At 37.2% G+C, this 18,820-nt stretch overlaps 1 protein-coding gene across 3 annotated transcripts in view; it reads left to right on the top strand.

The window, feature by feature from the left end:
- The window catches only part of PRRG3 (proline rich and Gla domain 3), a 47,814-nt gene that overhangs the window by 15,479 nt on the left and 13,515 nt on the right, over positions 1-18,820 (top strand). For 2 of the 3 annotated variants that reach the window (XM_053698937.1, XM_053698939.1), the window contains exon 2: positions 11,056-11,087. The exons of the other annotated variant lie outside the window; for it this stretch is intronic. In XM_053698937.1, coding sequence (XP_053554912.1) covers positions 11,081-11,087 — 7 coding nt within the window. In that variant the 5' untranslated portion in view covers positions 11,056-11,080. The remainder of the gene's footprint in view (positions 1-11,055; positions 11,088-18,820) is intronic. 3 annotated transcript variants of the gene reach the window in all.

The following is an 18,820-nucleotide window of genomic DNA, read 5'->3' as shown; positions in this document are numbered from 1 at the left end:
TGCCCCGCAAAAAGCACTTTTAAGGGCTATTTGTAATTTAGTTTAGGATAGGGAATTTTATTATTTTGGGGGGATTTTTTATTTTATTAGGGGGCTTAGATTAGGTGTAATTAGATTAAACTTCTTTTTTTATTTTTTGTAATTGGTGTTTCTTTCATGTAATTAGCAAGAGTCCATGAGCTAGTGACGTATGGGATATGCATTCCTACCAGGAGGGGCAAAGTTTCCCAAACCTCAAAATGCCTATAAATACACCCCTCACCACACCCACAAATCAGTTTTACAAACTTTGCCTCCTATGGAGGTGGTGAAGTAAGTTTGTGCTAGATTCTACGTTGATATGCGCTCCGCAGCAGGTTGGAGCCCGGTTTTCCTCTCAGTGTGCAGTGAATGTCAGAGGGATGTGAAGAGAGTATTGCCTATTTGAATTCAATGATCTCCTTCTACGGGGTCTATTTCATAGGTTCTCTGTTATCGGTCGTAGAGATTCATCTCTTACCTCCCTTTTCAGATCGACGATATACTCTTATATATACCATTACCTCTACTGATTCTCGTTTCATTACTGGTTTGGCTTTCTACTACATGTAGATGACTGTCCTGGGGTAAGTAAGTCTTATTTTCTGTGACACTCTAAGCTATGGTTGGGCACTTTTATATAAAGTTCTAAATATATGTGTTCAAACATTTATTTGCCTTGATTCAGGATGTTCAACGTTCCTTATTTCAGACAGTCAGTTTCATATTTGGGATAATGCATATGAATAAATCAATTTTTTTCTTACCTTAAAATTTGACTTTTTCCCTGTGGGCTGTTAGGCTCACGGGGGCTGAAAATGCTTCATTTTATTGCGTCATTCTTGGCGCTGACTTTTTTGGCGCAAATTTTTTTTTCTTGGTTTCCGGCGTCATACGTGTCGCCAGAAGTTGCGTCATTTTTGACGTTTTTTGCGCCAAAAGTGTCGTCGTTCCGGATGTGGCGTCATTTTTGGCGCCAAAAGCATTTAGGCGCCAAATAATGTGGGCGTCTTTTTTTGGCGCTAAAAAATATGGGCGTCACTATTGTCTCCACATTATTTAAGTCTCTTTGTTTATTGCTTCTGGTTGCTAGAAGCTTGTTCACTGGCATTTTTTCCCATTCCTGATACTGTCATTTAAGGAATTTGATCAATTTTGCTTTATATGTTGTTTTTTTCTATTACATATTGCAAGATGTCCCAGATTGACCCTGAGTCAGAAGATACTTCTGGAAAATCGCTGCCTAGTGCTGGATCTACCAAAATTAAGTGTATTTGCTGTAAACTTGTGGTATCTGTTCCTCCAGCTGTTGTTTGTAATGAATGTCATGACAAACTTGTTAATGCAGATAATATTTCCTTTAGTAATGTTACATTACCTGTTGTTGTTCCATCAACATCTAATACTCAGAGTGTTCCTGTTAACATAAGAGATTTTGTTTCTAAATCCATTAAGAAGGCTATGTCTGTTGTTCCTCCTTCTAGTAAACATAAAAGGTCTTTTAAAACTTCTCATTTTTCAGATGAATTTTTAAATAAACATCATCATTCTGATAATGATTCCTCTGGTTCAGAGGATTCTGTTTCAGAGGTTGATGCTGATAAATCTTCATATTTATTCAAAATGGAATTTATTCGTTCTTTACTTAAATAAGTCTTAATTGCATTAGAAATAGAGGATTCTGGTCCTCTTGATACTAAATCTAAACGTTTAAATAAGGTTTTTAAATCTCCTGTAGTTATTCCAGAAGTTTTTCCTGTCCCTGATGCTATTTCTGAAGTAATCTCCAGGGAATGGAATAATTTGGGTAATTCATTTACTCCTTCTAAACGTTTTAAGCAATTATATCCTGTGCCATCTGACAGATTAGAGTTTTGGGACAAAATCCCTAAGGTTGATGGGGCTGTCTCTACTCTTGCTAAACGTACTACTATTCCTACGGCAGATGGTACTTCCTTTAAGGATCCTTTAGATAGGAAAATTGAATCCTTTCTAAGAAAAGCTTACTTATGTTCAGGTAATCTTCTTAGACCTGCTATATCTTTAGCGGATGTTGCTGCAGCTTCAACTTTTTGGTTAGAAGCTTTAGCGCAACAAGTAACAGATCATAATTCTCATAGCATTGTTAATCTTCTTCAACATGCTAATAACTTTATTTGTGATGCCATCTTTGATATCATTAGGGTTGATGTCAGGTATATGTCTCTAGCCATTTTAGCTAGAAGAGCTTTATGGCTTAAAACTTGGAATGCTGATATGTCTTCTAAGTCAACTTTGCTTTCCCTTTCTTTCCAGGGTAATAAATTATTTGGTTCACAGTTGGATTCTATTATCTCAACTGTTACTGGAGGGAAAGGAACTTTTTTACCACAGGATAAAAAATCTAAAGGTAAATTTAGGTCTAATAATCGTTTTCGTTCCTTTCGTCACAATAAGGAACAAAAGCCTGATCCTTCACCCACAGGAGCGGTATCAGTTTGGAAACCATCTCCAGTCTGGAATAAATCCAAGCCATTTAGAAAACCAAAGCCAGCTCCCAAGTCCACATGAAGGTGCGGCCCTCATTCCAGCCCAGCTGGTAGGGGGCAGATTACGATTTTTCAAAGAAATTTGGATCAATTCAATTCACAATCTTTGGATTCAGAACATTGTTTCAGAAGGGTACAGAATTGGCTTCAAGATAAGGCCTCCTGCAAAAAGATTTTTTCTTTCCCGTGTCCCAGTAAATCCAGTGAAGGCTCAAGCATTTCTGAAATGTGTTTCAGATCTAGAGTTGGCTGGAGTAATTATGCCAGTTCCAGTTCTGGAACAGGGACTGGGGTTTTATTCAAATCTCTTCATTGTACCAAAGAAGGAGAATTCCTTCAGACCAGTTCTGGATTTAAAAATATTGAATCGTTATGTAAGGATACCAACATTCAAAATGGTAACTATAAGGACTATCCTGCCTTTTGTTCAGCAAGGGCATTATATGTCCACAATAGATTTACAGGATGCATATCTGCATATTCCGATTCATCCAGATCACTTTCAGTTTCTGAGATTCTCTTTCCTAGACAAGCATTACCAGTTTGTGGCTATGCCGTTTGGCCTAGCAACAACTCCAAGGATTTTTACAAAGGTTCTCGGTGCCCTTCTGTCTGTAATCAGAGAACAGGGTATTGTGGTATTTCCTTATTTGGACGATATCTTGGTACTTGCTCAGTCTTCACATTTAGCAGAATCTCATACAAATCGACTTGTATTGTTTCTTCAAGATCATGGTTGGAGGATCAATTTACCGAAAAGTTCATTGATTCCTCAGACAAGGGTAACCTTTTTAGGTTTCCAGATAGATTCAGTGTCCATGGCTCTGTCACTAACGGACATGAGACGTCTAAAATTGATTTCAGCTTGTCGAAACCTTCAGTCTCAATCATTCCCTTCGGTAGCCTTATGCATGGAAATTCTAGGTCCCCTTTGCTCGTTTTCACATGCGACCTCTTCAGCTCTGCATGCTGAACCAGTGGTGCAGGGATTACACAAAGATTTCTCAATTGATATCTTTAAAACTGATTGTACGACACTCTCTGACATGGTGGACAGATCATCATTGTTTAGTTCAGGGGGCTTCTTTTGTTCTTCCGACCTGGACTGTGATTTCAACAGATGCAAGTCTGACAGGTTGGGGAGCTGTTTGGGGGTCTCTGACAGCACAAGGGGTTTGGGAATCTCAGGAGGGGAGATTACCAATCAATATTTTGGAACTCCGTGCAATTTTCAGAGCTCTTCAGTCATGGCCTCTTCTAAAGAGAGAATCGTTCATTTGTTTTCAGACAGACAATGTCACAACTGTGGCATATATCAATCATCAAGGAGGCGGAATCCAGCTCCTGTCTAATTTCTGCGGTTCATATCCCAGGTATAGACAATTGGGAAGCGGATTATCTCAGTCGCCAAACATTACATCCGGGCGAATGGTCTCTTTACCCAGAGGTATTTCTTCAGATTGTTCAAATGTGGGGACTTCCAGAAATAGATCTGATGGCTTCTCATCTAAACAAGAAACTTCCCAGGGATCCTCAGGCGGAAGCAGTGGATGCATTGTCACTTCCTTGGAAGTATCATCCTGCCTATATCTTTCCGCCTCTAGTTCTTCTTCCAAGAGTAATCTCCAAGATTCTGAAGGAATGCTAGTTTATTCTGCTGGTGGCTCCAGCATGGCCTCACAGGTTTTGGTATGCGGATCTTGTCCGGATGGCCTCTTGCCAACCGTGGACTCTTCTGTTAAGACCAGACCTTCTGTCACAAGGTCCTTTTTTCCATCAGGATCTCAAATCCTTATATTTGAAGGTATGGAGATTGAACGCTTGATTCTTAGTCAAAGAGGTTTCTCTGACTCTGTGATTAATACTATGTTACAGGCTCGTAAATCTGTATCTAGGAAGATATATTATCGAGTCTGGAAGACTTACATTTCTTGTTGTCTTTCTCATCATTTTTCCTGGCATTCTTTTAGAATTCCGAGAATTTTACAGTTTCTTCAGGATGGTTTGGAGAAAGGTTTGTCTGCAAGTTCCTTGAAAGGACAAATCTCTGCTCTTTCTGTTTTTTTTCACAGAAAGATTGATTGCTAATCTTCCTGATATTCATTGTTTTGTACAAGCTTTGGTTCGTATAAAACCTGTTATTAAGTCAATTTCTCCTCCTTGGAGTTTGAATTTGGTTCTGGGGGCTCTTCAAGCTCCTCCGTTTGAACCTATGCATTCACTGGACATTAAATTACTTTCTTGGAAAGTTTTGTTTCTTTTGGCCATCTCTTCTGCTAGAAGAGTTTCTGAATTATCTGCTCTTTCTTGTGAGTCTCCTTTTCTGATTTTTCTTCAGGATAAGGCGGTGTTGCAAACTTCTTTTAAATTTTTACCTAAGGTTGTGAATTCTAACAACATTAGTAGAGACATTGTGGTTCCTTCATTGTGTCCTAATCCTAAGAATTCTAAGGAGAGATCATTGCATTCTTTGGATGTAGTTAGAGCTTTGAAATATTATGTTGAAGCTACTAAGAATTTCCGAAAGACTTCTAGTCTATTTGTTATCTTTTCCGGTTCTAGGAAAGGTCAGAAGGCCTCTGCCATTTCTTTGGCATCTTGGTTGAAATCTTTAATTCATCATGCTTATGTCGAGTCGGGTAAAACCCCGCCTCAAAGGATTACAGCTCATTCTACTAGGTCAGTTTCTACTTCCTGGGCGTTTAGGAATGAAGCTTCGGTTGATCAGATTTGCAAAGCAGCAACTTGGTCTTCTTTGCATACTTTTACTAAATTCTACCATTTTGATGTGTTTTCTTCTTCTGAAGCAGTTTTTGGTAGAAAAGTACTTCAGGCAGCTGTTTCAGTTTGATTCTTCTGCTTATAATTTCAGTTTTTTCATTATAAGATTTAAACTTTATTTTGGGTGTGGATTATTTTCAGCGGAATTGGCTGTCTTTATTTTATCCCTCCCTCTCTAGTGACTCTTGCGTGGAAGATCCACATCTTGGGTAGTCATTATCCCATACGTCACTAGCTCATGGACTCTTGCTAATTTACATGAAAGAAAACATAATTTATGTAAGAACTTACCTAATAAATTCATTTCTTTCATATTAGCAAGAGTCCATGAGGCCCACCCTTTTTGTGGTGGTTATGATTTTTTTGTATAAAGCACAATTATTCCAATTCCTTATTTTTTTTATGCTTTCGCACTTTTGTCTTATCACCTCACTTTTTGGCTATGCGTTAAACTGATTTGTGGGTGTGGTGAGGGGTGTATTTATAGGCATTTTGAGGTTTGGGAAACTTTGCCCCTCCTGGTAGGAATGTATATCCCATACGTCACTAGCTCATGGACTCTTGCTAATATGAAAGAAATTAATTTATCAGGTAAGTTCTTACATAAATTATGTTTTTTTTTTTTTTTTTTTTTTTTTTTTTTTGGTACTATAGTTTAGTTTATTTAATTGTATTTTATTTTAGATAATTGTAGTTCATTTAATTAATTTATTGATAGTGTAGTGTTAGGTGCATTTGTAACTTAGGTTAGGATTTATTTTACAGGTAATTTTGTAATTATTTTAACTAGGTAGCTATTAAATAGTTATTAACTATTTAATAGCTATTGTACCTAGTTAAAATAAATACAAAGTTAACTGTAAAATAAATAAATATATATCCTAAAATAGCTACAATGTAATTATTAATTATATTGTAGCTATCTTAGGGTTTATTTTATAGGTAAGTATTTAGTTTTAAATAGGAATAATTTAGTTAATAATATTTATATTTATTTAAATAATAATTAAGTTAGGGGGTGTTAGGGTTAGACTTAGATTTAGGGGGTAATACATTTAATATAGGTGGCGGCGGTGTAGGGGGGTCAGATTAGGGGGTAATACATTTAATGTAGGTGGCGGCGGGGTCCGGGAGCGGCGGTTTAGGGGTTAAACACTTTATTGAGTGGCGATTTAGGGGTTAAACACTTTATTAGGTATTGCGGTGGGGGATTGCAGTTGACAGGTAGATAGACATTGCGCATTAGGTTTTTTTTTTTTTTTGTAGGCATTTTAGGGAGTTACGGTGCTCCCATACTCGGCGCAAGGCCTGTTACAGCTGCTTTTTATGGCAAGGTGAAATGGAGTAAGTTTTCTCCATTTTCACCACGTAAGGCCTTGCGCTGGATATTGGATACCAAATTGCGCAGGTTTTATATGTTAGTCTATGGGGATAAAACTACGTCCGCCGGGTGAAATATACGTGCCGCATTTATATGCGGCGCTGTATATAGGATACCAAACTCGCGCAAAAACCGGCTTTTGCGGGCGACGCTGCATATCGGATGGGGCCCTAGAAGTGTCAGCCCCACATTTAATGATTGCAGATGTAAGGAAAGATAAAATCACTGTCTGCTCCTCTCCTTAGTAATCAAAGCTCTCTATCTGGGGCACACGCACTCATTTGGAGGGCACCATGGGTGCCAAGGTGACTGAATGATTGAGCCCTGTTATAAGCCGTATAGAGGATGTACAAAAAATATAATTTCATTATAGTACATTATATTGTTGAAACAGCTTGATAGTATACAAAGCTATAAAACTTTATTACAATAAATAATACTTAATACAAAATACAATGTAGTGAACTAGTAGCAAATGACACAACCTGCTGCTTTAAGTGTCATACAGTGTATTAAACCCAAACATTAAGTATAAGGGAAGAGCAAAAGTTAGTACAAAGATCTAACGGGGAGACCCCTCCTCTCCATTTATAAGAGTGTGGATTGAAGTAGTGACAACATTTGGGATTAATAAAGAATAGTGGGTTTATACCAAGGAATAAAGTTAAGAATTGGCATTATTTCAGTACAACTCCAGGTTTATAAAGAACTCCAGTTTTCCTTCTTTAATGATATAAAACTTCTGCAGGGCAAGTGTATATGTAAAAGTTTTTCCACTCTAGCTTTGAGGCAGGCGCTGTCTGCCTCAAATGAAGGGGAATAAGATATTTTAGACATAGTACATTTGTGTTTGCAAGTCAGAGACGGATAGTTTGAGAAAAATGAATGGGGTTAAGTCTAAAGAACAACCCACTACTCACTCTGTAAGATTAACCCCTTAATGACCAGACCATTTTTCAATTTTCTTACCCTTAATGACAATGGCTATTTTTAAATTTCTGCAGTGTTTGTGTTTAGCTGTAATTTCCTCTTACTCATTTACTGTACCCACACATATTATATACCGTTTTTCTCGCCATTAAATGGACTTTCTAAAGATACCATTATTTTCATCATAGCTTATAATTTACTATAAAAAAAAAAATCTGAGGGCAAAAATGGAAAAAAACACACTTTTTCTAACTTTGACCCCCAAAATCTGTTGCACATCTACAACCACAAAAAAACATCCATTCTAAATAGTTTCTAAATTTTGTCCTGAGTTTAGAAATATCCAATGTTTACATGTTCTTTGCTTTTTTTTTTGCAAGTTATAGGGCAATAAATACAAGTAGCACTTTGCTATTTCCAAACCACTTTTTTTCAAAATTAGCGCTAGTTACATTGGAACACTAATATCTTTCAGGAATCCCTGAATATCCCTTGACATTTATATATTTTTATTTAGTAGACATCCCAAAGTATTGATCTAGGCCCATTTTGGTATATTTCATGCCACCATTTCACCGCCAAATGCGATCAAATAAAAAAAATTGTTGACTTTTTCACAATTGTTTTCACAAACTTTAGGATTCTCGCTGAATTTATTTAATAACATCTTGTGCAATTATGGCATAAATGGTTGTAAATGCTTCTCTGGGATCCCCTTTGTTCAGAAATAGCAGACATATATGGCTTTGGCGTTGCTTTTTGGTAATTAGAAGGCCGCTAAATGCCGCTGCACACCACACGTGTATTATGCCCAGCAGTGAAGGGGTTAACTAGGGAGCTTGTAGGGAGCTTTTAGGTTTAATTTTAGCTTTAGTGTAGTGTAATAGACAACCCAAATTAATGATCTAGGCCCATTTTGGTATATTTCATGCCACCATTTCACCGCCAAATACGATCAAATAAAAAAAACTGTTAAATTTTTCACAATTTTAGGATTCTCACTGAAATTATTTACAAACAGCTTGTGCAATTATGGCATAAATGGTTGTAAATGATTCTCTGGGATCCCCTTTGTTCAGAAATAGCAGACATATATGGCTTTGGCGTTGCTTTTTGGTAATAATAAGGCCGTTAAATGCTGCTGCGCACCACACTTGTAATATGCCCAGCAGTTAAGGGGTTAATTAGGTAGCTTGTAGGGTTAATTTTTATCTTATGGTAGAGATCAGCCTCCCACCTGACACATTTTTTTTTATACTGTCTGCAGTCTGCATCCCCCCTTACCCCACAACCTCCCTGATCCCCCCCATACATCTCTCTAACCCTCCCCCTCTACCTATTTGCCGCCATCTTGGGTACTGGCAGCTGTCTGCCAGTACCCAATTTGCCCCCAAAAATCGTTTTTTTTACTTTTTTTAGATTAAAAATGTGTTTTCTGTAGTGTAGCTGGCCCCCCTTAATAATCTACATCCCTCCCCCTCCCAGATCCCTTACTAAACAAATAAGATCCCCATGCATCTGCATTGATTTTTTTTTTTTTTTTTTCCTTTTTCTTCCGGGCATATTTTGCAAAAACTCATCCACCAATAAAAAATGCTGTCCAGAGTTCTGAATAAAAAAAAGCTTAGATGTCTTCTTTTTAAAATAAAGATAACAAGAGAACGAAGAAAAATTGATCGTATGAATAAATTAGAAAGTGGCTTAAAATTGCATGCTCTCTGAATCATGAAAGAAAAAATTTGGGTTCAGTGCCCCTTTAAGCATCTAGGCCCAACAGAGTTTTATTACTACACAACCAAACAGACCGATGGCGTTCCAAGTTATTCCCAGGAAAATCCAGGGCAGGGCAAGGACTACAAACTCCACAATGCTGCGTTGGTGCAAACCAAGTGGTGAATCAATCCTGTGATATAATCCAAAACGCAAAAGATGCAGCTGCACTCCAAAAAGAGAGGCACAAAATAACATATCCATCCTTTATTCTGTATACATTAAAAACAGGTACATGGAGGCATATATAGAATGTAGGCGAGTGGGAGAGAAATACCATCTAGTCTTTAACTTAAGATTTGTCTCAGTCAAAGGAACTGGTAAAGAAGATATTTTATCAGGGATCACTTTTTGGTCCATTTATATTGGTAGGTTCAGATCCTAGAAGGTGGTGTATCTAAATAATAATTTTACTACAATATGAATGCAAATTATACTAATTTAATTTATAAAACCCCAAATCTATCACATTAACGTAGTGTTAACACAATACTCTTATAAATGGTAAATTGCTATACTGCTACTGTTCCTGTTGGCATTAACATTCTGAAAATAATGGAACAAGCCAGGACCTGTCTACCAAGCTTTCCTTAAAGGGACATGAAACCCAAAATTTTTATTTCATTATTCAGATAGAGAATACAATTTTAAACAACTTTCCAATTGACTTCTATTATTTAATTTGCTTCCTTCTCTTGTTATCCTTTGCTGAAAGGTTTATCTAGGCAAGCTCATGAGCAGCAAAGAACCTTGGTTCTAGCTGCTGATTGGTCGCAGCATATAAATACCGATTTTCATTGGCTCACCAATGTGTTCAGTTAGAAACCAGCAGTGCATTGCTACTTCTTCAACAAATGATACCAAGAGAATAAAACAAATTAGATAATAGAAGTAAATAAGGAAGTTGTTTAAATTTGTATTCTCTATCTGAATCATTAAATAAAAAATGTGGGTTTCTTGTCCCTTTAATTCCTAAAATGTGTGGCTTGAGTTTGAAAAGCTTTTACATAAGCAAAATATACTCCAGTGTAAGTTATATGTATTTGTTAGTAAATTTTGTGTATATATATATATATATATATATATATATATATATATATATATATATATATATATATATATATATATATATATATATATATATATATATATATATATATATATATGTGTGTGTGTATGTATATATATATATATATATATATATATATATATATATTCTCTTTTTTTATTGATAATTTACTGTACTGATATGTTATGCAAGGGCTCGGCATATTCATATTGCTAGGTCACCATAGCAACAGATAATTTGCACCTAACACTTAGAAATGTGTTCCGTGATTGCAACACCATGCTTCACTTTGCACCATCCAGTGCTTCTAGGCTGATAGATGATCCAAGCTGAATAATATTGAGGTGCTATAACTGGATCATGAGGCGCTGGATTTGGTTGCTGAGATAATGAAGTGTTTGTTAAAGGAGTTAAGATGCAGAGCCTGCAAAATAGAGATGGGGACACAGTGCAATTGATATTGTCATATTGTTACTTGGTGAGTGCATATTTCATGTTTTTTTGGTAGAATTTAGAGAGTTTCCTTTGTGCTATGAATGTCTTTACATATAACAATTATATGATGTTTATACCTGCAGGTGAACAGATCAGGAGTTATTCGTCATGGCGTGTAAGTATTGGAGCTGTACCTTGTGTCTTGGTTTTAGCTGTATTATTATATAGTCTTTGGTGTTTATATATCTGCTTGTTATTTTACCTTTACTTGTTTACCACATCATTACTGTTCTATGGTCAACTACAGCAGGTAGCATCCTCCCCTTTATTTTAATGGACAGGCACGGGTATCAAATAGGTCAGTGGCCTCTGACCAGGATGGATAATGACAAACTCTGTTTAGCCATAATCGGGAGGGAGATGAAGCCTAATCACTGATAAGGCAAATTAAGTCAGGTGTTTGGCTTCTTTTGCCTCATCTTTAGCACTGTCTGTGCCCTTTGTTAATAAAGGAATTCTTTTTTTTATACCATCCTTAAGATAGCTGCTTTTTTATATGATCCAAATTTGCTATCATTTATAATGGCTGTGACACACTGCAAGCGGAGCGGCGCGCAACGTGTAGATGCGGATGTGCGCGCTCAGTGTGTCCTGCCTTTTCATCTCTGAGCACTCTGCTGAATCAGGTCGCGTAGCTGAGCGCTCAGAGATGAAATATCTGAACTTCCGAAGCAATGCGACGCGAAGCAGCTGCTTCGTCTCGCACCCCATCGCTTGCAGTGTGTCACAGCCTTTAAGGTGTATAGCACTTTTTTAAAGTGTTTTTTTTTTTTTTTTTTTACTATTGGGGTTAATATTTTGCGTATCAGTAGGCGCTCTCCTGTAGGGCATCCTATTTTATACATGGAACAATAACAAATTGTGTGGGTCATTTTTTATGGGAATTGTGATCGATTAGAATGAGGAGAGCTGAAATAGATCAATATTTTTAGCCTGCAACTTATTCCTATTATGACATGGTAATTAATTAATCATAATAATAATAATAAGCCTAATATTGTTCTTATAGGTGCTGCATAGATTAAAGGACACATTGATTTAGAACTTGCATTCAGCCTAGATATAAGATTAGACGTGCATTTATAGTCGCAAAAGTGCAACACATAAATATCTAGATTTTTGGGTGTTGCACTTTTTTACAAATATATCTGGAGCAGAGTGCTGCAGACAACAACCATTTTTGGTATTTAGTTTAGGGAACAAATGCTGAAATGCACATTTCTAGATATAATTACCCACCATGCTATCCGCAGAACCTTCTGCAGTGTGTAAATGTGAAAGCAGCTAATAGATCCCTGCCCTCTAACCCACTCAAGCTGTACTAGAGCGATGATTTTAACATTCTTGTATTTTGTTGTAAGATGATTCTTGGGCATTTACAAGAGTAATCCAAATGAAAGGATCTTCAGATGCTAGTTTAGAAATAAAATGTTGAATTGGAATGTTCCCCTTCGCAGACATCCCAAGGCTTACTGATCAGGGTTCTTTACATAGCCTTGCCTTGAGGAATGCAGTTGGAAGAGGAGAACCTCTACACAACTCCCTACTGTGCTTTTAGCCATGTCTGGCCCTACTGCAAATGGCTACATCAGCATTTTGTATAGAGAAGGCATCAACAGCTAAGCAGATTTGTAAAGCAGAGACTTAGGATAGCCATTTCTTCACTAAGCCTTACAGATTATCCCAATAAGAGGATGTCTGTTCAAGATGTGGTTATTTTTCTCAAGCCAGTATAAAGCTTTGTTTATCCAGTTGTTACAGCTTGTAGGGGGGGGGGGACTTTATAGCACTTGAAATTAAGTTTATAAAATGTATCTATGTAATTACCCCCAGTTTTTAGTAGAAGATTTTGTAGAAAAGAAAGTACTCTGAAACAGAATGCATTGTGTTTTTTTTTCAATACATTTTTTCAATTGTGGTAAAGTTATCAGGTTTGTTTTTTGTCATGATTTTTACTAGCCTGCAAGGGGAAAGGAACATCTTTAAAGGGACAGACTACTCAAGGATTTTTATTGTTTAAAAAGATAGATAATCCCTTTAATACCCATTCTCCAGTTTTGCTTAAAGGTAAGGTAAAGTTGAGCACACAACTTAACGCTATCTTTCATAGATTTAAAAATTAGCATAAGTTTCATTCATCATTATAATAATATGTCTCCTAATTACATATTTCTTTCATGTAATTAGCAAGAGTCCATGAGCTAGTGACGTATGGGATATACATTCCTACCAGGAGGGGCAAAGTTTCCCAAACCTTAAAATGCCTATAAATACACCCCTCACCACACCCACAATTCAGTTTTACAAACTTTGCCTCCGATGGAGGTGGTGAAGTAAGTTTGTGCTAGATTCTACGTTGATATGCGCTCCGCAGCAAGTTGGAGCCCGGTTTTCCTCTCAGCGTGCAGTGAATGTCAGAGGGATGTGAGGAGAGTATTGCCTATTTGAATGCAGTGATCTCCTTCTACGGGGTCTATTTCATAGGTTCTCTGTTATCGGTCGTAGAGATTCATCTCTTACCTCCCTTTTCAGATCGACGATATACTCTTATATATATACCATTACCTCTGCTGATTTTCATTTCAGTACTGGTTTGGCTTTCTACAAACATGTAGATGAGTGTCCTGGGGTAAGTAAATCTTATTTTCTGTGACAATCTAAGCTATGGTTGGGCACTTTGTTTATAAAGTTCTAAATATATGTATTCAAACATTTATTTGCCTTGACTCAGAATGTTCAACTTTCCTTATTTTTCAGACAGTCAGTTTCATATTTGGGATAATGCATTTGAATTAATCATTTTTTCTTACCTTCAAAAATTTGACTCTTTTTTTCCTGTGGGCTGTTAGGCTCGCGGGGGCTGAAAATGCTTCATTTTATTGCGTCATTCTTGGCGCTGACTTTTTTGGCGCAAAAATTCTTTTCCGTTTCCGGCGTCATACGTGTCGCCGGAAGTTGCGTCATTTTTTGACGTTATTTTGCGCCAAAAATGTCGGCGTTCCGGATGTGGCGTCATTTTTGGCGCCAAAAGCATTTAGGCGCCAAATAATGTGGGCGTCTTATTTGGCGCTAAAAAATAAGGGCGTCGCTTTTGTCTCCACATTATTTAAGTCTTATTTTTTCATTGCTTCTGGTTGCTAGAAGCTTATTCACTGGCATTTTTTCCCATTCCTGAAACTGTCATTTAAGGAATTTGATCAATTTTGCTTTATATGTTGTTTTTTCTCTTACATATTGCAAGATGTCTCACGTTGCATCTGAGTCAGAAGATACTACAGGAAAATCGCTGTCTAGTGCTGGAGCTACCAAGCTAAGTGTATCTGCTATAATTTTTGGTATCTGTTTCTCCAGCTGTTGTTTGTATTGCATGTCATGACAAACTTATTAATGCAGATAAAATTTCCTTTAGTACTGTTACATTAGCTGTTGCTGTTCCGTCAACATCTAATTTTCAGAGTGTTCCTGATAAACATAAGAGATTTTATTTTTTAAATCCATTAAGAAGGCTATGTCTGTTATTTCTCCTTCTAGTTTACATAAAAGTCTTTTAAAACTTCTCTTTTTTCAGATGAATTTTTAAATGAACATCATCATTCTGATACTGATAATGGTTCTTCTGGTTCAGAGGTTTCTGTCTCAGAGGTTGATGCTGATAAATCTTTGTATTTGTTCAAGATGGAATTTATTCGTTCTTTATTTAAAGAAGTATTAATTGCATTAGAAATAGAGGATTCTGGTCCTCTTGATACTAAATCTAAACGTTTAAATAAGGTTTTTAAATCTCCTGTAGTTATTCCAGAAGTGTTTAATCTCCCTGATGCTATTTCTGAAGTAATTTCCAGGGAATGGAATAATTTGGGTAATTCTTTTACTCCTTCTAAACGTTTAAGCAATTATATCCTGTGCCATCTGACAGATTAGAGTTTTTTTTGGGACAAAATCCCTAAGGTTATGGGGCTGTCTCTACTCCTGCTAAATGTGCTACTATTCCTACGGTAGATAGTAATTCATTTTAAGGATCCTTTAGATAGGAAAATTGAATCCTTTCTAAGAAAAGCTTACTTATGTTCAGGTAATCTTCTTAGACCTGCTATATTTTTAGCGGATGTTGCTGCAGCTTCAACTTTTTGGTTAGAAGCTTTAGCGCAACAAGTAACAGATCATAATTTTATAGCATTATTATTATTCTATAACATGCTAATAATTTTATTGGTGATACCATCTTTTGATATCATTAGAGTTGATGTCAGGTATATGTCTCTAGCTATTTTAGCTAGAAAAGCTTTATGGATTAAACTTGGAATGCTGTTATGTCTTCTAAGTCAACTTTGCTTTCCTTTTCTTTCCAGGGTAATAAATTATTATTTCAACTGTTTCTGGAAGGAAGGGGACTTTTTTACCAAAGGATAAAAAATCTAAGGTAAATTTAGGTCTAATAATCATTTTTCGTTCCTTTCCTCACAATAAGGAACAAAAGCCTGATCCTTCATCCTCAGGAGCGGTATCAGTTTGGAAACTATTTCCAGTTTGGAATATATCCAAGCCTTATAGAAAACCTATAGCCAGCTCCTAAGTACCCATGAAGGTGCGGACCTTATTCCAGCTCAGCTGGTATGGGGCAGATTACGTTTTCTTCAAAGAAATTTTGATCAATTCTGTTCTCAATTTCTGGTTTTAGAACATTGTTTCAGAAAGGTACAGCATTGGCTTCAGTTAAGGCCTCCTGCTAAGAGATTTTTTCTTTCCCGTGTCCCAGTTAACACAGCAAAGGCTCAGCATTTCTGAAATGTGTTTCAGATCTAGAGTTGGCTGGAGTAATTATGCCAGTTCCAGTTCTGGAACAGGGGCTGGGGTTTTATTTTATCTCTTCATTGTACCAAAGAAGGTCAATTCCTTCAGACCAGTTCCGGATCTATCAATATTGAATCGTTATGTAAGGATTCCAACATTCAGTTTCTGTAGGACTGTCCTGCCTTTTGTTTAGCAAGGGCATTATATGTCTACAATAGATTTACAGGATGTGTATCTGCATATTCCGATTCATCCAGATCACTTTTAGTGTCTGAGATTCTCTTTTTAAGACAAGCATTACCAGTTTTGTGGCTCTAGCCTCAGTTCCAAGAATTTTTTTCAAAGGTTCTCGGTGCCCTTCTTTCTGTAATCAGAGAACAGGGTTTTGGTATTTCCTTATTGGACGATATCTGGGTACTTGCTCAGTCTTCTCATTTTCGAAGAATCTCATACGAATCGACTTGTGTTGTTTCTTCAAGTTCATGGTTGGAGGATCAATTTACCAATCAGTTCATTGATTCCTCAGACAAGGGTAACCTTTTTAGGTTTCTAGAATAGATTCAGTGTCTATGACTCTGTCCTTGTCAGACAAGAGAAGTTTAACATTGATTTCAGCTTGTCAAAACCTTCAGTCACAATCATTCCCTTTGGTAGCCTTATGCATGGAAATTTTAGGTCTTAGGACTGCCGCATCAGATGCGATCTCCTTTGCTCGTTTTCACATGCGACCTCTTCAGCTCTGTATGCTGAACCAATGGTGCAGGGATTACTCAAAGATATCTCACGTAATATCTTTAAACCGATTATACGACACTCTCTGACATGGTGGACAGATCACCATCGTTTAGTTCAGGGGGCTTCTTTGTTCCTCCGACCTGCACTATAATCTCAACAGATGCAAGTCTTACAGGTTGGGGAGCTGTGTGGGGGTATCTGACGGCACAAGGGGTTTGGGAATCTCAGGAGGTGAGATTTCTGATCAATATTTTGGAACTCCGTGCAATTTCAGAGCTCTTCAGTCTTGGCCTCTTCTGAAGAGAGAGTTGTTCATTTGTTTTCAGATAGACAATGTCACAACTGTGGCATACATCAATCATCAAGGAGGGACTCACAGTCCTCTGGCTATGAAAGAAGTATCTCGAATTTTGGTTTGGGCGGAATCCAGCTCCTGTCTAATCTCTGCGGTTCATATCCCAGGTATGGACAATTGGAAAGCGGATTATCTCAGTCGCCAAACGTTGCACCTGGGCGAATGGTCTTCACCCAGAGGTATTTCCTCAGATTGTTCAAATGTGGGAACTCCCAGAAATAGATCTGATGGCTTCTCATCTAAACAAGAAACTTCCCTGGTATCTGTCCGGATCCAGGGATCCTCGGGCGGAGGCAGTGGATGCATTATCTCTTCCTTACAAGTATCATCCTGCCTATATCTTTCCGCCTCTAGTTCTTCTTCCAAGGGTATTCTCCAATATTCTAAGGAATGCTCGTTTGTCCTGCTGGTAGCTCCAGCATGGCCTCACAGGTTTTGGTATGCGGATCTTGTCCGGATGGCCTCTTGCCAGCTGTGGACTCTTCCGTTAAGACCAGTCTTTCTGTCTCAAGGTTCTTTTTTCCATCAGGATCTCAAAACCTTAATTTTAAGGTGTGGAGTTTGAACGCTTGATTCTTGGTCAAAGAAGTTTCTCTGACTCTGTGATTGATACTATGTGACAGGCTCGTAAATCTGTATCTAGAGAGATATATTATAGAGTCTGGAAGACTTATATTTCTTCAGGATGGTTTAGATAAAGGTTTGTCCGCAAGTTTCTTGAAAGACAAATCTCTGCTCTTTCTGTTCTTTTTTTACAGAAGGATTGCTAATCTTCCTGATATTCAATGTTTTGTACAAGCTTTGGTTCGTATAAAACCTGTCATTCAGTCAATTTCTCCTCCTTGGAGTTTGAATTTGGTTCTGGGGGCTCTTCAAGCTCCTCCTTTTGAACCCATGCATTCTTTGGTCATTATATTACTTTCTTGGAAAGTTTTGTTTCTTTTGGCCATCTCTTCTGCCAGAAGAGTCTCTGAATTATCTACTCTTTTTTGTGAGTCTCCTTTTCTGATTTTGCATCAGGATAAGTCGGTGCTGCGAACTTCTTTTGAATTTTTTTACCTAAGGTTGTGAATTCTAACAACATTAGTAGAGAAATTGTGGTTCCTTCATTATGTCCTAATCCTATGAATTCTAAGGAGAAATCATTGCATTCTTTGGATGCTGTTAGAGCTTTGTAATATTATGTTGAAGCTATTAAGTCTTTCCGAAAGACTTCTAGTCTATTTGTCATCTTTTCCGGTTCTAGAAAAGACCAGAAAGCTTCTGCCATTTCTTTGGCATCTTGGTTGAAATCTTTATTTCATCATGCCTATGTTGAGTCGGGTAACACTCCGCCTCAAAGGATTACAGCTCATTCTACTAGGTTAGTTTCTACTTCCTGGGCGTTTAAGAATGAAGCTTCGGTTGATCAGATTTGCAAAACAGCAACTTGGTTCTCTTTGCATACTTTTACTAAATTCTACCATTTTGATGTGTTTTCTTCTTCTGAAGCAGTTTTTGGTAGAAACATACTTCAGGCAGTGGTTTCAGTTTTAATCTTCTGCTTATGTTTTTTCATTAAAAATTTTATTCTGGGTGTGGATTATTTTCAGCAGGAATTGGCTGTCTTTATTTTATCCCTCCCTCTCTAGTGACTCTTGTGTGGAAAGATCCACATCTTGGGTAATCATTATCCCATACGTCACTAGCTCATGGACTCTTGCTAATTACATGAAAGAAAACATAATTTATGTAAGAACTTACCTGATAAATTCATTTCTTTCATATTAGCAAGAGTCCATGAGGCCCGCCCTTTTTTGTGGTGGTTTTGATTTTTTTGTATAAAGCACAATTATTCCAATTCCTTATTTTATATGCGTTCGCACTTTTTTCTTATCACCCCACTTCTTGGCTATTCGTTAAACTGAATTGTGGGTGTGGTGAGGGGTGTATTTATAGGCATTTTAAGGTTTGGGAAACTTTGCCCC

This window comes from Bombina bombina, chromosome 1 (genome assembly GCF_027579735.1).
Source record: "Bombina bombina isolate aBomBom1 chromosome 1, aBomBom1.pri, whole genome shotgun sequence".
Lineage (NCBI taxonomy): Eukaryota > Metazoa > Chordata > Amphibia > Anura > Bombinatoridae > Bombina > Bombina bombina.
Note: the sequence above shows the minus strand (reverse complement) of the source record. Positions and strands in the feature narration are given on the sequence as shown.